At 35.8% G+C, this 24,197-nt stretch overlaps 1 protein-coding gene across 1 annotated transcript in view; it reads right to left on the bottom strand.

Annotated features, from left to right (window-relative positions):
* Nucleotides 1–6,691: 6,691 nt before the first annotated feature.
* The window catches only part of CLSTN2 (calsyntenin 2), a 111,456-nt gene continuing 93,950 nt past the window's right edge, over nt 6,692–24,197 (bottom strand). The window contains exons 15-19 of the mRNA XM_063307783.1: nt 20,320–20,490; nt 19,596–19,741; nt 13,907–14,030; nt 7,902–8,086; nt 6,692–6,922 (exon numbers count right to left, since the gene is read on the bottom strand). Of these exons, the coding sequence (XP_063163853.1) occupies nt 6,719–6,922; nt 7,902–8,086; nt 13,907–14,030; nt 19,596–19,741; nt 20,320–20,490 (830 nt within the window). The 3' untranslated portion in view covers nt 6,692–6,718. The remainder of the gene's footprint in view (nt 6,923–7,901; nt 8,087–13,906; nt 14,031–19,595; nt 19,742–20,319; nt 20,491–24,197) is intronic.

A 24,197-nucleotide genomic window follows, 5' to 3' on the forward strand; every position in this document is an offset into this window, starting at 1 on the left:
CAGTTAATCATTTGAACACAATTAATATGCTTACCACTACCCCACCCCCTTTTTAAGCATGTTTCCTGTCACATTAACAATAACTGAAAAATTGCAATTTGGTTAGCAAATTTTGGAGAGTCAATATTTTGGATGGCTTGTTACCTTATAGTCATAGTTATATTTCTCTCACCTAAGAGTTTGTGATTTCACAAGAAGGTATTCATTGACCTCCTTTAAGTCATGGGAGAATAACAAAAATGGTAAATAAATGAAAGCTATTAATATATTCTATAATGAACTCTGTGTCTAGGTGTCACTCCTAGCAGCATATTCTTTACTCCTTGTATTAACTACTGTTATTACTGTTCATTCAAAAGGTATAGAGTTTAATTCACATTTGCACGTGGTCAGACAATCCAATGGCTTAACAAACTACATCAGAGACAGACTATATAAGAGATCAGATGGACAGATACACACACACACTTACCAGAAATTAATAGCCATTTAACTAAACAGGACTCACTTGCAAGGGCATGCATAGGGTTATGCTACTAATATCAATTATTTTTCTATTCCTCAAGGCATCCTAAACAAATTTGGCAAGGTAAGCACAATGTAATGAAAGACCATTGAGTCAAGAAACATAATTGTTACATCATATACTTGCAGAAATGGGTGGTCTAATATTTGGATCATGTATTTATTTATTCGTAAAATTTAAAGTACTACCATCATTAAATTCTATGATACCAAAATATCACTATTGCAAAGTTCTGATGCTAGATGTCTTAAATTATAATACATTCAGGCTTTTTACTATCAAGTTAGTGAGGGGGGAAAAAAATCTAATTAAATTTCATATGACATACTTCAAATGGCTGTGACACCTTTATTCCTGTCCACAACATCTGTTGTGTGTAAGAAGTATCTGAGCAAGGAAGCAGAAAAACATTACATACAATACTGGAGGGGAAGAAAAAGCAAGACACAAAGGCAGATAAAACATTAATCACAAAAGTTGGGATGTTAATCATGTTCCAGACTTCAAGATTTATAGCATTTGGCTCCCTTCCCTCAGGCAAGATTACTGAAAACTGGCTACAGTACATAAAAATGGAATTCTCCTCTGAGCATTATATGTTATTTTCAATGAGCAAACAAGTGTCTTTGTGGGTTCCTCTGTGTGTGTGTGTGTGTCTGTGTGTGTGTGTATGTAATCAGCAACTACATAAGCTAATATACAAATCAGCTGCATTGCTTTTCTGAAATGATGAAACCAAAAAGCCTCAATTTAAGCAATTCATCTAAATCAGCAAACAAGCTGCAGGGGGAAAAAACATCTAGGATACCAAATAATGTTTTGAAGATGATTTTAATATCCTGGTTTATTGAAGGCTGCCAGTTTTATGATTTTATGATTTCTACAGAATGTGAATGTATGGTTAAGTAGAGACTTCTTGATTTGATTGCCTGTGGTGAAAAAAAGAACTGAAAAATGTATGGAAATAGCGGAAAGCATGTTTATATTTCAGCTTATTGTATGATCATGCAAATGTGGTCATTTTCTAATTGACTGTTGATTTCCAAATATTTATTTTTTTGTTGGATAAAGAAGCAAATATTATACTTTCTATCAAGATCTCACTGTTCTAATAAATTGTAGTCATATGAAACAAAAGCATATTATTGCAGTTAATGATAGTAATTTTTTGAGTATCTATCAGAATGATTCTTGCAATCATCTAATATTTTCCTTCCTGAGGGTAAAAAACAGAGGCTTAATTGTTACAATCACTGACGGCATTTTGCATTATTTTGGCATTGGAATACTTATGAAATGGAATAAATGATATTTGTTGATGAAACAATTGATTTATATGTCTGGATCTAATAAGTAATAATAGGATTGTAACCTTCCTTCCATTCTCAAAGTATTACTGTTCAGGAACTTCACAAATAACCATCTTACAATACAGGACTTAGAATACATGCTGAGAAGGATGATGTGATGTGAAAGGTCTCCTGTGCAAGCACCGAGTCATGTCTGACCCTTTGGGGGGATGCCGCTTTCGTGATGTTATCTTTAATTACAATACTAATCACAATTTTGAACCTAAAAAACCCACAAAATTCCAATTCTCTTTAGAGAAATGAGTTAAATGCTGCACCTCAAGACCTTGAACCTTAGGCTCCCCACACTTATTTGAAATTCACAGGATGACACTACAAGCTTCATTAATTCATGCAATGGCAAGCTATATTTATTAATACTGTGAATTCTGGAGTTAAAGCAGCTTGTTGGCCTTGTGGGGTAAACCAGATAGGAATCATAACCATATGCGCTAATTCTACTTTATTGTAAAGCTACATTGACAGAATCCTTTCAAGTCTGAAAGTACAATTCTCCCCCCACCACCGCATCTATCTCCTATACAGTCCAAGACAATAGGAAGGGTCTCTTCTGAGCCTCTTGCCCTGTCCACTATCCAGCTGTGGGTTCTTCTGTCTCTTATCTGACTGTTCCCTTGACAGTGTCTCTTTGCCCATTCTCCCAAGGTCTTTCCCACATACATTACACAGCCTTTGTCTCACATTACTCAAATCTTAGCTATTCTCTCAAACATCCTTCTTAAATCTGGCATCCTTCCTAGTCTCATGCCAGCTCAGTATTCTGAGAGTTACAGTCCTAACATGGTTGGACTAACCTCAGATTGGAAAAGATTGGTTTATACAGACTTTCTAGATTTCTGTTCCATGCCCTCTAATGAATAACTTCTCTGCAATATGAAGAGTTGCCATGAGTTCTTCATATTGCAAACCCTGCTTCTTCTATTTGTAACCTCTTGAACTTCTTTCTGGTGGTAGTGGTGGTGTTCCTAGATTTCCCAGTATCTGCATCTGATCTAGCAAACTCCACCTTGTTTTTCTGTCTCATCTTGATGACTTAATTGCTTGTATTTGTCAGCCAAATTGCAAAAGATCTACAATCTGAGAAATGCAGCCACAAACAATGCTTTTGTATTAATCATGGCTTCCATTATATGCCTTCTGTTTTTTTGCTAAATATGCACAGAGAGTTTAAAGAACTCAAATCAAGATTAAATTGTTGGCTGGTAGGATAGCACAATTGCATCTGGCTATTAGCCTAGTAAAACAAGCCAGCAGCTCCAGAAAACAGTATTTTGGTGCAGAGAGCAGGGAGTAACATCATCCAAATCTACCAGCCATACATTATGAGGACCAGGCTTCACTGGCTTATAGTTTCTGAGCAATGAATGATTAAAAAAAAACACCTATTGGCTTAGTATTTGTACAGATAAAAGGTATTGGACAAAGATCAGTGAACTAGGTTCACATCTACCCTTAGCCATAGAATTTCACTGGAAAGAGTTGGCACAGCTACAACATATCACACAGGATTGTTGTGGGAAGAAACTAGAGGAGGGAGTACCATATATGTCCCTTTTGCTCCTGCAAAAAGGACTGAATATAAATATAATAAATACATTTAAAAGATTAGCTATGTAACTGACAAGGATTGATTGATTGATTACATGCCATCAAGTAGTTTCGACTCCTAGCAACCACATAGGTTTTTCTCCATGATGATCTATCCCTAACCTTCTCTTTCAGGTCTTTCAGGTCTTCCAGCAGTGACAGTAGTTGTAATAATAGCTGACGGTAAATCATTATTATTATTATTATTATTATTATTGACTTAAGCTGTTTTATTGGGGAGTGGTCAATGTAATAAAAAGTGTTGGCAGTTTTAAGAAATTTAAAATGAAAATTGACAGTTCAGTACTATGAATATCTACTAAAATTAAAAGAAACATTTTAGCCCACAAGGGTTTTCCTAAGTCAAAACGTAGAAATAGCTTCTGGCATGTTATGAGGATGGCCATGAAAGCTAAGGAAAATTCCTTTACCTAAGGCTGATAGCACCCCTAAATTGAGAACTGTTGGTGATCATGAAGATTGAGTTACTTTAGGTCTAAAGCCCTTAACATCTGGGTTTTGATTCATGTGCTATATTATTTTTAAGTGTAAAACTGCCCCCAGACCCACCACCACCCAGTTGAAGACCACTGTGAAGGCATAAAATTAAGAGCAGGTAGAGCTATGATGAAGAGCCATTTGTGCAAAGGTTTGAATAATACTTGCTTCAGAAGAGTTATGAAGTATTATAAAAGCTAATTTGGCAACTGTAGAGCAGCTGTGTTTTTTAAGTAAAACAAAAACATAGAAAAGTTTAAATCCAGGTTACATCAGGTAATGTCAACTGACTGAGTAGGCTGTTAAAATAAATAAGCAAAAGTACAGCTTTGTTATGTATTTTACTTTGAGGAGGAAACATGCCTGCATTCTAATATTTAAATTATTTAATTTTTAATTTAGGATAGGTTCATGGGTCACCAGGATTCAGTAGGAACCACACGCATCTATACACATGATCTATCATCATCATCATCATCATCATCATCATCATCATCATCTTTCTCTGCTTTAATGCATTTCAGACCTCATGCACAGATATGAAAGATCTATGTGCATGTGAATATCTAGACAATATCTATTCAGAGAAAAAAATATTCCAATTTTATCATATTCAAAGCATGAGAATTACCTTAGTTAGATAAATGCAATTGCTCAAAGAGATTTGTTTTAGCCTTCCAAGGTTCAGAATGACTTAAAACTGCACAGTAGCAGAACACGTAACAATTCAGTGGTGAAGCACCTACTTTGCACACAGAATCCCTGTCACTTCCAGTTAAAAGATCCAATAGGAGAATATAGGCAGCTGCTGTTAGATAGCAGGCTATAATGACAATAGTCTGAACTTGTATAGACAGTTTCCTATATACGCTTTACTGAGTACTAAAATGTATTCCTAGAAGAAAGAAAAGAAAATAACACTTGAAGCTCTTTCAAAGCCTAATCTCTGGATCAGAGGTTGTTATATAGTGAGGCTTTCTTCACATGAAGTGATGTGATGGCACTCTTCCAAAACAATGATAAAAATAAAAAGCAAACACAAAAACCAGCTCTTGTTCCTTTTTTGCCTGCCTGCCAGAAAGTTTTTGCCTGCCACTGAGTTCTATAAAAGGGCTTCACAGGCATGCTATATGCAAATCTATCTGCTGTTGGGCAAAAACCTTTTGGACATGAGATTTTATCAATAGTGGGTGGACTAAAAGGGAACAAGAGCCCCCAAATCTTTAAGAAAATATGAATACAAAATAACATTTTGCTTCTTCATCAAATGCCTATGTTTGTATATATTTAAAACATGCACAGCATCAAAAACTGCACTATTTGGCATTCAAAAGTAGAGCCACAAATATTGAGAAAAATATATAAGAAAGCAGACAAACTTATCAACATTCAAAATATAGTGGTTAGGTGGAAAAAATGCAAAACTACCCAGTATTATTCTTTACCAATTGTTTTCAAACTCTTAACAGTTTTTTTTTTGTTGTTGTTGTTGTTGTTGTTTTTTTGCTTTTAAGTTCTGTGTTTAATTCTCTTTTATTTTCCAAACAAAACATCTTTGGTGAAAAGAAGGATCTAGAACAAAATGGGGCTAATTTGAGATTTAGATAAGATATTTGTTTACTATGGCATTGCTTGTTTGGCTCATAGAATATATTTTAATGATCAATGGACTATATCAAACACCTATTCCATCTGTAACAATCCATTCAGAGGTGTATGGGTGTTTTAACATGCAGGAGAGTGGTTGTTTTTTTTTCCTGAGATTACAAATATTATTTAAATCCCTACATATACAGTAGCACATGTCTGAATTCCAAGCGAACTCTGTGATGGCAGAGAGCTGGCATAAGATTATGCAACTGGATAATGATTTATAATTCAATTTTCTCAGAAGATATTTTCTGTAAAGATCAAAAGCCTAGGTATTAGCCAAAGTAATTCTCTAGTTTACCTTTCACACAACGGAAAACATTTCTTAATCTGTGTGGTACAGGACACTGAAAAACCATCACAGGCAAAGGTTTCCATTTATAGGATTTACATGGAATTTAATTGAGTTTCAGTTAAGGGACTAGACAAAATTCTTCCTTGCAAGCTTTGGACATTAGCAGTGCAATGGATTATCCATCCTTATACATGCACAGACATACAGTATACAACTTAATGTATTTTGAAACTCTCTGCAAAGGGCAAATAGCCATAAGAAAAAAGTGAAAATGGAGATATGTGCAACTGAATTTTGCCCTGTGTGTTGAGTAGCATGTACGTCTTCCTCTATCTTTGACAGTAGGATCTTTAACAAGGCAGAGTCAAAGGAATCCCAGAAAGAGTTAATACATATGTGGACTTTTGGAATTTTTAAAAGCAACCTGGACTATCTCCCTCATAGCCTGATGAATTGGGTTTGCATATTCACATGTATAAGATAACAGGGTTTTTCATGGAAGTAGAGAAGCGGTAACAAACATATGATGTCAGGTTGGTGTTCTTTTTACATTAATAGTTGTATGCTGTGCTTTACCAGGTGCTATTACTCACATATTAGAAAAGGAACAACTATCTGGAGCAGTTGTGATACAACTATATCAAATTCAGACAATGCAGTTTTATCATCTGTAGTCAATAGGAAGTTAAATTGTCAATTAATTCATAGATCCAAGGTATGGTTGAATCAGTAGGATTGACTCAGAAATACACAGTATTGGTTTATACAAAAAGAGAAGGAAAACTAAGGACTCTAGTAGGGTAATGTTGAATCATCCCACTCCAACTGATCTTGCCTGCTTGCATTTTGTTTGTCTCCTTTATTCCCAATGGCTTCTTCCTCTTCTTCCTCTTCTTCCTCTTCAGTCTCATCTGACTCTGCACTGGATGTATCATCTTCATCTTCAATTTCTTCCTCATCACTTTCTTCTTCTCCACAACAAGGTTCTTCATATTTCTATAATATAAGGAAACATAAAATGGAGCTGCTGATAAGAAGAAGAAAAAACCTTCTGAAATTTATTTATAAACCTTAAAAAGAAAATGAGACTGTGTGTCTGGTACATCTTTATTTTAAAAGGGAGATCAATTATTAAACAGTGAGCATATGTGCTTGTACAGAAATCAGCCTTCAAACGTATAGCCATATTTGATAGCACTAACTACCAACTGGGAAAATTATAGACTGACAGATTTACCGTGAGATAAATGAAAGTGACCTCCATAGTAAAACTCAAGAAAGCTAAAGGATGAAACTAAGTAACAAAAGGAGTTATTCAATCATATATACCTGACATCTTTCCCATAGGATCATATTAAATAATTAATCGGGTAAAACAACCCAACTTGAATGTCATCCACCTATACTTGATTAATCAAGCACTTCTACTCATTTTTTTCAATATACCATTGATACAGAGATATTCTTCAATAATATTTTATTAGATCCAGTGTGTGAAAAAAGGCCATGCTATAAGTACCAAAAGTATATGACCTTTCTGAATGACTGAACAAAGGCATTTTCATTAAAATGTATGCAAAAAATGTATGCAAAGTAATTGCTATAACACAAACATATTATTAATAACAATAGCTTTTGCATCCCTCTAGGTAAAGTTTAAAGTTAACCAAATATGCTTGAATCAAATCTGGTATATTAATTCCACAAAGCATAGAATCCTAAACATCCTATATCTGGATATCTGGATATAACTTTAGATATAGTAGGTGGATGCCTCTTTCAGATCTTCTACCACACATGCCAACATCAGAAATAAGGTCAACCTAAAAGTAGGAAGGAGTTTTCCTTTTCACCAAATACATTTAGTGAATGTTGGGAGGAGGGGCAGAAGATGATTTCTGAAGAAGACTCTTGCACATAAATGAAAAATAGCATTGCTAACAAGGCTATAGCACAGTATGGTTTTGCTACTTACTTCCATAGGGTTGACTGTGATAGTGAGAGCTGAATCATCCCAGTCCATTTCATTTTCTTTACTAGTTTCATGTTCCTTTGAAGTGTGATGGTAAGCTGACTGAATTCTGTATGCCCCCAGAGCTATGATGAAGACTAGGACACTGACACAGATTATTATGATAATGGTAGCCATACTTGGAAGTACTGAAATGAAATAAATTGGGACAATTTAATGTATTCTTCCAGTACCATTCAGGTATATTTAGTGTTGTCTTAACTGTTAAAAGTAGCTGTTGAAAGTAAAAATGAAGCTGTTATATTTGTTGTTATAATTATAGCAATTTACAGCATTTATAATGTTACTTAATTTTAATTGCATATCTTGTTTTATTGTTGAACTTGAAAGTAACCATTTTAAAAAAGGATAACAATACAATTCTCCAATACAGAGTTGAAGAAAAACAATAGAAATTTCACCTGTGGTGAGTGTCCCATTTAAACTGCCTTTTGTGCATAGAATCTCCTAGTATAATTATATAATGCCAGCTCCTGAGTCCCATGATCAGGAACCACCCACACAGTCAGTGAATATGTGAATGGGGAATATGTTTTCCATTAGAATCACATATATAATACAATCATCTATAAAGAGGGACCCTTGATGCACAGAACTATTTATGCAAAAACATCATCCTCAGATACTCACTTTGTATGCATGGATACTAGGAGGCATAACACATGTAAAATCTATGGAGGAGTTTAGTTGTTGCCACCATGCTTCTTGCTCATGCCATGCTCACTGAGCAAGCAAAAAGGAAGAGGTAACAAGAAGTGGGCAAGAAAGTTTAAGGAGGCACCCACAATACATTTTCTTCTCTAAGTCATTGTACTTGGTTAACCCAAAAGCTTGAGAAAGGAAGAAGAATAAATGAAAACTCTGGTGATGCCCTAAGAAGTGAAAGTAAAGATGAATGGGCATGAGTCTATGATTTTCTCCTGCAATGCCAGTGGCAATTTGTTTTCCTGCCAGAAAACAACCTGGCATATATTTGTAACAAATGCATGGACATAACAACATTGAAGAAAAAGTCAAAGGACAGGGGCAGCAAATGGCCACATTTAAGCTGATAAGAAAATATAAGGATTTATCAGTAAAAGGAAAGGAGGTGTCACAACAGAAACTAACGTTAGGAGCAGCTCTGCATATGGACAGAAAAACAGAGGAGAAAGCTCAGTGAATAAAAGATGCCAAAGGTATATACAAAGACAGACAGACAGATAGGTATTAGACTGCTGTAAATAAAAAAGGCTCTGAATATTTAGGGAAGGAAAAAAATTGACACTGCAGAACTGGAGACCAGGATGGTAGGTCCCTGAATGGCAGAGAAAATGCAGCTATTAGAAGACAAAGGAAAAAGTTGGGGGAATTGGGTATTCACTAATATGAAGAAGTGCAACAAGCATATGCTGATAAGACTCAAAAGCTTGTGCCGGTAGCATAGATCAGGAATATAACAGAACAATTTTCAACAGTTACCAAGTCCACTAAAAATTAATCCTTCCTGCCAGTACATATGATGACAAATGATACTTTAGAAAGCAGCTACAAGCATATTGCCACAGATTTTGAAAACCTTGGAAGAAAGCTCAAGGCCGTGAAGATGCAGGCATTATTCTCATGCAGTAGGACAGGAAAAGGAAAGAAAAAATGCTTGCTATGCAAATAGTGCTGATGGGAGAGATACAGTTTCCTGGATCATGGTTTGAGTCATCTAGATGATGAACTGCTGACATTAGGATGGTTATACCTCACAAAATGTGTTTGGACAAAGAAAGGTAAGTTTGATTAGGAAGGCTTTAAACTGAATTCTGCATGTGGCAGAAATTAACACTCTAATCTAAAAATTCTACAATAGTGCATTGTAGAAAGTCAACCTTCTGCAATCCCAAAGTTCAAAAACATTAATACCCTTCCTATCTTGCTTCTTCAAAGTCCTACCTTCACTTCCATAGAGTGTCACAGGGAATACCATGGTTTGCATGATTCTGATCTTTGTAGGTATACATACAACACAGCATCTGAATATCTTTTCCAAGGCCTTCATGGCTGTTCTGCCAAGTGCTAGTCTGTGGAGTATTTCTTGACTGCTTGTTCCTTTACACTTGAATGATTAGAAAATAGTAACTGAAATATACAATTTCTTCAAGAAGAAAGAAATAGAAAAAAAGAATAATTGTACTTATATGACAAATATTGATTTCTGTTCAAAAATTAGATGAATTTGACAATAAAGTTGAAACATCCAGGTTAAAAATAAGCAGAGGAAAACAATAAAAACAAATGTTGTTTGTGCCTACTCACATCTACCCAATGAAGAAAAATAAGTGGATTATGCTTCCCCAAAGAAACTTGCAAATCTTTCAAAGAGGTACAGTTGTACTAATGGGAGACTTCAATTACCCTAAGTTTTTTGGGAAGCCAAGTTGTCAATTGTAGCCCTTCCAGGAAATTCCTGACTTACTTTGCTAACAAGATAAGGAATGCAGAAGACAGTCAGCTATTTTTGACTTGATACTAATCAATGAAGAAAACTTAGTTGAATAAGTGAAGGTAGCAGGAAAACTGGGGGAAAATGGCCACATAATTCTGCAGTTCTTGATTTTAAGAGAAAATAAGTTTGGCATAGTTAAATGCATATCTTGGACTTCAACACCCACCTATTTTTAGTAACAGCAATAATAAGTAGGATATCATGGCAGAAAAAGCAAATGTGAAAAAGACCTGAGGATAGGTGGGAGTTTAAAAGAGGAATATATTAAAAGTATAATTGCCAACAATTCCAATGGGGGTGGGGGGGAATAGAGGACAGCAGAAGTAGCCAGTGTGACTATACAAAAAGCTTAGCAAACCTCTGAAAATAAAAACAAGAAACATTGAAAAAGGAAAGGGGGCCAGGTTATAAAGACAGGAAGTATGGAACGGTTGAGTTGCTCTCAAGAAAGCAAATGCTCAGAATGAGCTGAGGTTAGTGAGAAAAAGGTTATTCAGATAAGTTCTAAATGACTGCAAGTAACAGAAAAGGTAGAGCTACTTAACTCTTATTTTGGTCTTCTCCATAACAGTATGTGATACTAGAAAATTATGAAGAGCAGATAAAGAGGCAGGATTGAAGCATGATTCTGATATAAACATGGTAAGGGAATACCTTGTTATTCTGAATGAATTTAAATTTCCAGGACTAGATGAATTGCATCCCAAGATATCAAACGAAGCAGCTAATAGAAGGTTGAACCCTTATGTTTTATTTTGAGAAATTGTGGAAAACTGGTGAAGAGCTGATAAAAATGGAGAATCCAGAGAAGTACATATGAATCAGTCAGTTTAACAGATACCTGGGAAGGTTCTATGGCACATCTTAAAGAGGTTCAGAGGGTCAAAAGAGCTGTTTGTATTTTACCATCTTCCCAGATGCATGGTGGCATTCTTAACTTAGTTGTTTGACCTCATTACTGAAATATTGAATGCTTTGCCCAGGCTGTTGGTTCTGGGCAATTTTAGTCTTCCCTCAATTGCCTTATAGACCATTGGACTTTCAGACAGCACTTGTGGGGTTCCCCAGCAATGCAGAGGGCAGTTTGGTTGGGTGTCTGGAATATGAATGTTCTAGATAGGATTGCTCCTAAGGGGTCTCTCCCTCTCTCTTTTAGCTGATACTAAGAAGCTACAGGAAACAGCAGATGATTCATTGTGATGCTGGTGAAATAGGAAGAGTGAATGTGACCAGGTGCATATATAAGCTCAAATATGAGCCTACACCATGGCCATATTGATGGTGAAGTGTCAATACTTTTCCATACTTATAATTCATGGAATGCAGCACTTTTTAGAGTGACTTAGACCCTGGTAGGGAAGGATGGGCCAAAAGAACCATTAATGGGCTGATATCTGCATAAAATAATTCATGTTTGCTTTGAGTTGGAAGTTGTGTGCATAGAATCTGAGCAGCTGACAGGAATGACATTTAGGAATGTTATCTGGGAGGTTTTTGAGCCTGTGGATCTCAATGAAGTGAACAGGGTTCTTGGGCTTGATCCCTATCCCAACTATCTGGTAAAAGCTGCTAATTCCTCTACTTTTCTATATGTTTATTAATGATTTAGATGAAGAGGTGAAAGATGTGCATATCAGATTTACTGATGAAACAAGTTTGGGTGTTCGACTTAACTTCACAACTATATTGCTAGGATAGAGAAAATAGGTTGAAAGTAACTAAATCAAATTTAACAGAGTCAGAGTTCCTAGATGAATAGGTAAGGTGAATGCCATGGACAGAGTGTACCTTGATCTCAGCCAAGCATTCAAGAAATTTCTAATGATATATCTATTAATAAAATGGTAAAGTATGAGCTATGTTATATATTGATTCATAATTAGCTGAATGCCTGCAACATGGAAAGAACTCATACATGGCTCCACGTCAGCTTGGAGAGTAGTACTGAGTGGAATACCACCTACTGGGCCCTGTGCTATTCAAAATGTTATTAATGACCTGAATGAAAGGGTTGAAGGGATGATTATCAAATTTGAAGATCACAGAAAGGTAAAACTAACAGCCAGGAAGAGATGATTTTAAAAGATCTAGACAGGCTTGAACAGTGGGCCAAAATGAACTAAATGATGTTTAACAGGGACAAATGAAAACTCCTGCATCTGAGGAGAGAAAATGAAGGACACAAGTATAGGCGCAAGAAAGAGACCTACTACAGGCTTGGTAGTAGTACATGCAAAAAGGATCTGGGTGTTCTAGTGGATCACAGGCTGAAGATGAGCAAACAGTGTGATGCAGATGACAAAAAACAAATGCTATTTTGGGATGTATTAAAAGTCCAAGGGAAGGACAATTGTCCCATTATTCCACTACATTCTCCCTTGTTCAGGCCCTATTTGGAAACTATGTCCAGTTCTGGACACTGCAGTCTAAAAAGGGTATTTATTTTAGTCTGGGCTGACTGATTTTATGTTTTTAGTTGTTTTTATGATTTTTCTAGTTTTATGTGCCACCCAGAGTCCACTGGAGATGGGTGACCAATAAATTTAAAACAACAACAACAACAACAACGAAATATACAAGATTGTGAGAGGACTGGAAACTTAAATCTTATGAGAAATGGTTAAGGGACCAGATATGCTTAGCTTGCATAACACTAAGGGCAGATATAATATCAGACTTCATATAAAGGAGCAGAAAGGAGGGAGCAGATTTATTCCCCTTCACCAGATATATTCAAACAGAGGCTGAAACTGTCTGGAATGCTTTAGCAGATCCTGCACCACTAGAGGACCTCTGAGTTTGCAATTCTAAGGGCAAATTTCTTCAGTTATGAAAGAAAATTCAACACAGAGATATAAGACGGGAGTATCTGGCTTGGTAATGGTATTTGTAAGAAAAGATCTTGGAACAGTAGTGGATTGCAAACTGAATATGAGGCAGCATTAATGTTGCTGCAAAGAAGGCAAATGAAATTTCAGGATGCACCAACAGAAGTATAATTTCAAAATCATGGAAAGTATAAGCATTCCCCTATATTCTGCTTACGTTAGATTTTACTTTGAATACAATGTCCAGTTCTATGCCCAGCATACTAGGAGTGATTCAGTCAAACTGAAACAGGCTGAGGGAAGGATAAGAGGAAAAGTTAGTTGACTTGGGCCAAAGAAGGTAAACTGAAGGAGCTGAGTAGTTTAATTCTGAGGGGAAAAAAAGAACCCACGAGGCTACATCACTCTTTCATATTCTTGAAAAAATATCACTCAAGTCAAGATTTGTTCTCTCACTCCAAGTATAGGATATGAAATAATGGCTTAAATTACAGGAATTCAGATTCCAGCTGAATGTTAGAACAGCTTTTCTAACAATAAGAGATGTTGGGCTCCTCTTTACTGGATGTACTACTACCTCAACAGAAGGTAAGGTTAGGTCAATATTTGTTAAATCCAGCAAAGCAATTCAATGCATATAATACCTGGGCCTTGAATATTGTTTGTGCTTTCCTCTGGGTGATGGACAGATTGGAGAAACTGTGGCTGTATTATCATATGATTTGTATATTCCATGGAATTAGAGTTGGAATTATGTAGAATATTAACCTAGAAGACAACAAAGACCAATGTTACAAATGTGGAAGTATTCATATAATATTAATCAGATTTTGCATAACATTCAAGTGGAAAAATTTAATTCAGGCAGAAGTATTATCAGTTCACGTTTGCATTTGCTCCATATGAGAGCACTTAATCTGGAGCTTGATGATTCCAGATTTACCAACTAAATCAGAGGAAACGGTTGTGAAAAAAACCCTCTCATATGGTTTCAGGGGTGAAAAAGAACTTAGAGAGCAGTTAATCTGGACTTAATCAATTTCATCAGGAACACAGCAAGCCAGTCAATTCATGCTGGAGAGCATGTAAAACTGCTTTTGGAGACAGAGAGATGATATGACCTGCCCAGCTCCTATATAAAGCAACCTATAGCACCTTATCAAGATGACTGCAACCAGAGCCCAGCACAACCTTCCATCGATTTACATTGGATTTCTATACCAAGTATTAATTCGATTTTTAACCCATCTTTCAATGTGACTAACAGAAATTTAAAGCTAAAATCAAAACTACGAACTAAAAGAGCTAAATGAAAATTAGTATTAATATTAATACTACATTGATTTATCTATTTATTTCATTAAATTTGTTACGGCCACCCACTTCAGTGGACTCTGGGCAGCTTACAAAATCCATTATGTAGTTAAAACAGTTAAAAACATAAACAAGCCCAGGCTAAAACCAACCACAATAATAAATTAATAATTTATTAATAATAATTTACTAAACTTACATGTCTAGCAAAAAAAATATGCCTGTTTTCAGAATTTTGAAATACCAAGAAAATGGCAGCCAATCACAGTTGAGAGCATTGCCAGAAAAGTCCCTCTCCTACATGCCAAAAAGGCAAGACTCTGAGACCGGATACATTTTCAAAAGGATTAATAGCTAGATAAGTTTGTAACAGGAAAGTAATCCCTTAGCTAGTCAAGCCCTAAGCCTATAGCTTCTTATTAGTTTGGATATTTTGTACCAGTTTCAAATCAATGTTTAGATTTCTGTATGGACCAAAAAGATTCTTGTTTTATGCTGTTTTTGTCTAACAGCTTTAACAGTGAAATTTTATATATCAGATACCTGCTATTCAGAGGTTCTGCCTCTAAAGACTCATCCACTAACAGTAACAATAGAAGGCTGGAATGGATATGTAGTAGTGATGGTAGTACTTTATTTTTCATGCACCTATAGCTCATCTATTATAAAATACATACAGTTTGGTACAGTAACTCACTACCTTGAAATCACAAGTTACTTCTCTATTTATCTGTAGTAGGTGATAAGCAAATAAGAGGAATGATCCACTACCAAGACACATCTATGAAAAAAGGTGCGTCTCTCCATCTGTTTGTCTGGTTCAGAATGTTCATTAGAGACCACTTTCAAATATGGGCTAATAACAGTAATGGAAATCACAGAAATTCCTTCACTTTCTTTAGAAAGAGAGGCTACAGTGTGATTCTTTCTAAATGCAGTGAATTGGGGAGAAAATGCGTATGATATTATAAGCCAGATCTGAAAGAAATTACTGTGCCGTGTTCCTATTCAGCATGCATTGTTTCATTCCACTCTCACCCACCAAAGAAGACTTCTATGCTTATGAACATATTTGGTCTTCCTTGGGTTATTTTTATCCCCACTTCCATATTTTCTGTATTCTGCAACTTTGGGAAGTTTCTAACCCTGCTTATAGGTACAAATTATTACCTAAGGCCTAACAGTCAGTTAGCTGAACTCACCATTAGTATGGGTTATATGGAAGAGCAGCAATCTAGAAATACAAGGAAGGAAAATGCTGGGCGAGTCCTGTTTCATTGCAAACTGGAAGTGCTATCAAAGCAAAATAGGAGATCTCTAACTGTTAAGAATAGTTTATCATCTCCTTACACTAAGCCAAGCATAGATATTATACATGCAAAGGTGAATTACAGCAAAGAATTACACCAAAAACCATAATCAGGATTTCCTGTAGTGGAATAAGAAAGTCCACTACACTTTTATACCAATGAGGGAATGCTGTGAACATTTAGTGAAACTGATTAAAATGTTAATTTACACAAAAAAAGGATGGCAGGATGATCAAGAAGAAATTGGATGGATTATAAAAGGGCAGTTGCAATTTAGGTTTGTGTTCTCATTGTTTCCTATTCCTTCCTCTGCTTGCTCTCATTCCTGCCCAATTTCACTTACACTGAGGATAATGGCTGCAAAAAAGAGTTGCTACAGTCAGCAGCTATTACTCTTAATGGGAGAAGCTGTCTAGATTGAAAACAGGAAGTCAAGGGACAGAGCTGGGAAGAGCAATCCTGGGTACAGAGGCTTGACATTCACAAGAGGCTTTGGCTTTAGAGTGGATTTGAATGATGAAAAGTTGATTATAGAGACAATGGTAGCCAGCCGTTTTAAAAACTGCAGGGTAGACAAGCTTTCATAAAGGCTGAGAATGGTAGTCGTACCCTGTCAGTTTTCAACCATCTTTACTAGCTCACTTTTCTTTCCAATGCTTACCACCAATCGTGAAGTCCTTCTAAGCTTGGGACTCTGATATCTGAAGGAGTGCCTCTTCCATTCGATTCCTGAGTTATACTAGCACATTTAAGATGTCACTCCAGGAATCTCCTTTCGGTACTTGGGAGCAGGCTTCTTCTGTAGCAGCCCCACCCCCAATCCAGCTATGAAATACCCTGCCTGGAAAGGTCCTCCTTTATTATAGGTGCTAAGCAGACCTAATCCCAGCCCTTTTTATATTTTACATATTTTATACTGCTATATAACATTTTAAAAACGGTTATTGCTATAATACTTTTAGGGTTTGTGGATTTTCTTGTTTTAGTTTCTGTATCTTCTAATTAATGGGTAATTTTAATTGACTCATTACACTGTTTTTGTATTGATTTACATGATTTTAAGTTAATTTCTATTTTTATTGTATCCCTTCCCCCAAACTAGAGGGCAATGAATACATTTTTTCAAAGAAAATACAGTTCACATGATCCAAGATATCTCAGATCCACCATGCATAAGCCAAAGTGTCTAAACAGTTCATGAAAAATGTACCTCTCAAAATCACAACTGTTTCTTCATGGTAAGTAAAATCAGGAAGGAGATTTCAGTGGGTTACAGGCAACAGGGAAACCTCTGGATTCTCATTACTATGCTCGTAAAGCCAAGGAGGGAATCTTTCCTCCCTTACAGAAATTGTACAAATATTCAAGTATATTATATTTTACACTCTTAATGTAAATAAATATCTAACAATTATTGTAATAAATAAAAACAAAACAGCACTTTCTCCAAAGATATCCATGCGCAGCAATGGGAGGTAAGAGATCTTCATAATTCTTGCTTTTTGCTCAGTATAAAACTAGTTATGTAAGAAACTTTAGTCTTTGAGAATGGATATATGTGGTCATGCTATTTTACACAAAAGAAAAATGCTTCTGTATGTTATTTAGAAATATACAATATAGGGATGTATGATTATTGTGCTACATAAATATTTGGCTGGGAAATTATAACTAAAAAATATTCTATTTCAGTCTAGCCTACCCACATTCCATCACAATAACATTAATATTTTAACCTCGATCAAATAAACCAACGTTATATCCCTTCATTTTACTTCTAACAGTCTTAACCCTAGTTCATTCAAATATTGTCATAGGATTTGCTTTCTCTTCATTTCTTCTTTGTTCCATGGCACAGAGTTCTTCAAGGCTTTAACAAGCCTCTTTTGTAAATCCAGCAGGAAAAAAAATATCCAGGTCACTCTCTTGATTTCCATTTTAAATTTTAAAACCTCAGCCAGGTTCCTTTGTAGATCCAGTGGAACATCTTTTTTTAAATCATTCTCTTAGCCTGTCAGTTGTAAATCTACTTTCAATATCATCTCTATCTTGTCAGATAAAATTTGTTCTATATCTGACATTTCTGCAAAAACATCTTTTGGACATAATCTATCCATAGAAGCAAACATCATTACTGACATTGTTGATATTGTGGCTACTATTTTTTGATTCCATTCTTCAAAAGTTTCCTTCAGTATTTTTATTGTCATAACATTTTGCACCATCTTACAGGCCTGTATATCTTTCCTTTACCTAAAATCTTTAGTCTCCTCTAGTGTCCAGATTTTGAAATCATGAAATTATTTATCCATGTTATATCTTGTAAAAATCAGAATAGGATCTATTTCCCGTGAGAAGCTATTTGTACTCTTTGTAATTCCAAAATCCTATTGTAAAAGTCTTAATATTCCAATTTTATCTGGACCCTTAGTTGTTTATAACTTTCTAAGGTAATGTTTTGTTTTGTTTTTTGCTATTTATAACTGTTTATGGCTGAGCTCATTCCACAGAAAACCCTATTTCCTCAGGAGTCATAGCTTAAAGTAATCCCAGATGAAGGTATTACAACTGTCATCTCATGAGTCTGTACCATCCAGCTTAAAACTCACAATGAATGCTAATACTTTTGTTCTCAAAGTGTCCAGCAAACTGCCCATAATAGCAGTCAGGCAGGACTTTTGGGCTTGTACTACCCAGTAGGGGACAGATCACCCTAAACAGGACTGCTGGTTGGCCCTCTGCAGAAATAATACATGGAGAGAAGTATTAATGCTTCCCTGCTCTTACCACCATGGTATACTAGTAGCTCGCTAATAGTCAAGTTACCTTCACTTGTCTTCTGCTAGCATTGCTCCAGGTATCTTCTTAAACCTTTCATCTAACAGAGTACCTCAGTAAAGCAAGGAGGCTCCAGCACTGATGCACTGGGAGAGGCTGCTCAGAGCAACTCTACTATGTAACTTGCTGTCTCCTTATTCCATAGTATAATTAGGTACTGTACTATCAAGCTGCCTGCCAGATTACTGGGACATTCCCCATGGACCTTCTAGAAACATAAAGTGGATGCATAAGCTCCTTGTGGCAGCAAGCTTAATGGATCCATCCCTGCTACAGAGGTCAGTAGTGGCATAAAAGCCCCAAGGTTACCAGTAGTTATCTGATCATGATAAACAACTGGCATTAATGTTCTCCAGCTTCATTTCACAAACTAGCTGCTCTGAGGTGAAAACTTGATGCAGTGTGTGGCCCTCAGTGTAAATCAGAGCTGTAATCATCTGGGACAAGCTCATGGTTGTCAGAGCAACTATTTCTGGACTGTTCCCAAGTCTATCTCAAGGCATTAGCTTAAAAATGTGTCTACTGTACAGAGTTCTGTACATGAGAAGCAAGCCCCCAAGAATGCTGATTATCAGTTTGAAAGAAACAATATTTGCTAGGGAAAGTATTTTCTATGTGAATACTGTACAGATGATAATAAACTCATTTCAACCTCTGGTTTTAAAAATTCATTAATGAAAATTCATTAATCAAATGAATCAAATCAAATGAATTGGTCAGGTTTATGTCTGCACTGGTACATAGTAACATATTTAGAAATAAGTACATGTTCACTAAATTATCTGGAAATATTTTTTCTTGCCTGTGCCCAAGAACTTTTATTCTCTAATATTTAAACAATTGTTAATTATATTTTTAACATGCTACTCACCTCTAAATTAAATTCATTGCTGGTGTAACGCCCATTCAACTCTGAACACTTGATTCTAAACTTTCTATCAGAGATGGAAGATGTGTGCCAATTACGGTAACGAATTTGCCGTAATACCTTTTCGTAGTTTTTCATAGAGTCCACACCTGAACCAGTAAAATCAATATAAAGTATATTAAACGTTAGAAAAAAGAAAAGGCAACTGTGTATGTTTGAAAACACATTATCATGAACATTGATTCAATGCCAACGGTTTTACAGGAGGTTTCACAATCATTTGCAAATGATATGATGATGACCTCACATTCTCTACATCTTGATAAAGTAGAGATATGATGCTTTACTATAGCAAAAAGTATATGGAGAAAATATGGTTCTCCAGATACTGTTGAACTGAACTTCCTAGTGATTCAGCTAACATGGCCAACAGTAAAGGATGCTGGAAGATGTAGTTCAACAAGAAACCATAAGTTCTCTGATCTACTTCTTACTTTCTGTAGTCCTCGTTTTCATTCAGATAAAAACTAGGTTGAATCATCATGTTTGATGGGTCAATAGTCAATGGATTTGGAATTCTTCATATTCAACTGTTTTATAACTTCTGCCATGCATTTTATTCTTTTTTAAAAATAGGTGCAACATAGCCATGTTAATTTAAGATACAGATATTAAAAGTTAGGTTAAGATAAGATACAGAAATGAAAAACAAAACAAAACCACATACCATATATTGAATATCCTGCTGTAGAATTAGTAGCTTCTATGTGTTTCCCTTGAAGATCTTTCTTGTCCAGTTCCAAACATTCTTGCTTGGGATCCAGTTCTGCCCCAATTACCAAAATATCACAAAAATCTAAATTGTGATCCATTTCTTCCAACAGAACTGGTTTATGGACTGTGAACAAAAAAGAGATACCTCAAATAACACACTAAAAATTGTCTAAAAGCATAATTCCTGAATAATATATGATATCTGAAATGCTGCTTTTCAAAATTTAATTCATTTACAGGGCTTATAGGCCACTATATTCAGCTGACACTAAGCAGTGTATAACTCCCAAATAATATTCTATTACTGACAAGGACAAAAAGGGATAACTTATGCAATATTGCCCTTGAAAAGTGCAGAAATGAATTGTTATCTTAGTAAGAGATTAAAAAAAAAAGATTCCTTTCCTTGGGTCAAGCCTGATTCTTGGTGACTAATCTATGTGATTTTACCGAAATCTTCCTCTGGAATTCTCAGGAGGTCTCCCATCCAAGTACTAACCAGACCTTACCCTGCCTGCTTAATGAAGAACAACCAAAGTTGGCTGGTGCTGTCACCTTCTGAGGCAAAAGAGAACTACATATTGATCATTATACTGCTTGTTAGTGAACATGTATTGATACTAACTCAACAGACATAGATCCTTCTGTAGTTGCATATTTCCAGATAGACACACAAAAACACATACACACAGAGAATGAAATGGAAACAGCTACAACATCCATCCATCACTATCACCAAATACAAATACATATACATATACATATATATATATATATACACATTGCTCACTTGGCAGCCATGTATATTTATCTTGTATTTATTTTGTATTTTAACTGTTTTAATTGTAATTTTAAAAATTGTTTTATAGTTTTATTGTTGTAAGCCACCCAGAGTCACTTGCTGAGATGGGCGGCTATAGAAATCAAATAAATAAATAAATAAATAAATGTGTGTGTGTGTGTGTGTGTATTGATCAAATTTATCACCGCCCGTCTCCCAAAAGGGACTCTGGGTGGTTTACAATAAAACATAAATAAAAATATAAAACTATAAAACACTATAATACATAATACAATAAATATAATAAAAACCACGATGGCTGAAAGTTCTTTTTGATTTGCAGGCAGAGCTGGGTCCTGCTAAGAAACTAACCATTTCCAAGAATGGCTACTCTCCCTCCCGCCCCAAGCATAATTACAGAACCAGGTCTTTAGCTGTTTCCTAAAGTCCAGGAGGGAGGGAGCCAATCTCACTTCCGGGGGAAGGATATTCCAAAGGGCAGGTGCTATTGCAGAGAAGGCCCGCCTCCTGGACCCTGCCAGATGGAATTCTCTTGCAGATGGGGTCCATAGCATGCCCTCTCTGCACGACCGGGTGGGACGGGCTGATGTGATGAGGAGGAGATGGTCCCTTAGGTAACCTGGATCCATGCCATGTAGGGCTTTAAAGGTGATAACCAACACCTTGAATTGGACCCGGAAGCATACTGGCAACCAATGCAGCTCGTGCAGCAAAGGAGTGACGTGAGCTGATCTTGGGAAACCCAAGATCGCCCACGCAGCTGCATTTTGGACCAGCTGTAGCTTCCGGATACTCTTCAAGGGTAGCCCCATGTACAGCGCATTGCAGTAGTCTATATGGGAGATAACCAGGGCATGAGTGACCGTTTGAAGGGCCTCTCGCTCCAGGAAGGGGCGTAACTGGCGCACAACATGAAGTTGCACAAAGGCCCTCCTAGCCACAGTTGCCACCTGCTCTTTGAGCAGGAGCCATGAGTCCAGGAGGGCCCCCAAGTTACACACCGGGTCTGTCTGGGGCAGTGCAACCCCATCCAGAACTAAAGATGACAATTTCCCAGAAATTGAGGAGCCATTAATCCACAGCCACTCCGTCTTCCCCAGAGTGGAATACACACACACACACACACACACAAACACACAGTATATACAGTATATACATTATATATATAGATATATACACACACACAAATTATTGTATAACCACATTTTATATATATGTATATATATATATAGTTATAGTTATAGTTATAGTTATACAATAATTTTAAAAACCCTACATACCTTATAGTAATTAAACTAAATATAATTGGGGGGAAAAGAACTAATAAAAATATCCACATAATACCCATTTACTACTAATTTCATCCTTTAGCTTGTCATTAAATACAGACCATGTAGAAGCATATTGCTTCATCTTGTTATTTTTAGAATACAGTATAAAGAATTTTGAAAAACAGATAAGATTCATATCTTTAATCCATTTCTTAATATCAATAGGTTATGTTTCTCTCCATTTATGTTAGCTTATCCTCTTTGCCAAACTCCAGGTAGCAGTAGAGATCTTCATAAAACGAAAAAATCCATATTTTAGAATATAATTTAACACCATATTTATATCATTCACTATTATTATTTTAGGACTTAAAACAAATCAGAGGAGGTCTGGTATCACTTGTGACTTTCATGACCAATGGCATCACTAAGAACATGAATTCTTTTTCTTCACTATGGAAAATTACTATCTTCATTAAATAAATGCATGCAAAGGTTTATATTTTCTGGTCCACTTTGCATCTAATAAGAATATTGACTTTAATTCTACCTCTAATGGGATATCTTTGGACAAGGAGGAGGAGGAGTCATTTCTGTGGCAGAAACATATTTCTAGAATTACTGATTTAAATATTAGGTTCCCAGCTGAGATTATTGAAAAGCCTTCTCCACAGTTGTTTGTACACTCTGGGCCTATTAAGAATTCACAATGAATTGAATGCTGTGCCCACATATCCACTGTGAATATGACTGGCAGCATTGCTGCTAACCTACATATGTAACATGAGTTTTGGATTCTAAAGGATACTATTTACTGAATATGGTGAAACTATAGGGAAGAGCTTCTCAGTTACCTCTATTTGGTATCAAAAATGTTTATCAAATACTCAGAGGATCTTTATATAAATAAAGGAGATAAGAACTGTAAATAAACCATCACTGTATTTTAGATGTAATTGTTTTCATGTTCCCTGAGAAGTAATTCTTGATCAGTTTGGCATTGATTCCTACAACAGCATTATTTATATATTTGCAGATGTTAGGAAGTAAAGTTTAAACATGGGTTTCAATATTAATGAAAATCGATCATGCTGAAAACCAGTTCTCAGGGAAAATATTATACTGATAAAATGCCATCATTCAGTGTTGCTTATTATGAAAGAAGTGTGTGTGTGTGTGTGTGTGTGTGTGTGCAAAATATCTTAAATTTCTTACTATAATTAATAACAACATAGCACAGAGTAGCTTAGAACTATTATCAAATTGCATGTTTATTTGTAATGCAGAGAGAAAGGCTATGGACAAGTGGGTAACAAGTATTTGTAACATGAATTATTCCTGAGCACTACAAGGAACACTGTTTAATGAAAAGTTTAGAAAAACAAAGCTGCTTATCATTAAAGATTTCAGCTTCTCTGAGGTTTTAAAATACATAATGCTGGAAGTAATCCAGAGATTTTCCAACACTAATTCACCAATTGGTCATAAAATGTATTTATACAAAAGTGACTTTTTGTACATCATTCTAAATCAAAATGCAATTTTGTTGAGCATAGCTGAGCATGATGTGTGAATCCAACTAAAATGGTTTCTGCATATCATTAATTAAATGAACTCTTCCCCATTTAGAATGAATTATCTTTTACAATGAAGGCCAGGGATACCTGTTTCTGTCACTTCAGATAGATGACCTCTCTGTGTCAACACACAATAAATCAAGCTTAAATTGATCATTACATTTATGCGCCCATCTCTTTT

The sequence above is a fragment of the Candoia aspera genome, chromosome 6, assembly GCF_035149785.1.
Source record: "Candoia aspera isolate rCanAsp1 chromosome 6, rCanAsp1.hap2, whole genome shotgun sequence".
NCBI classification, from domain to species: Eukaryota; Metazoa; Chordata; class Lepidosauria; order Squamata; family Boidae; genus Candoia; species Candoia aspera.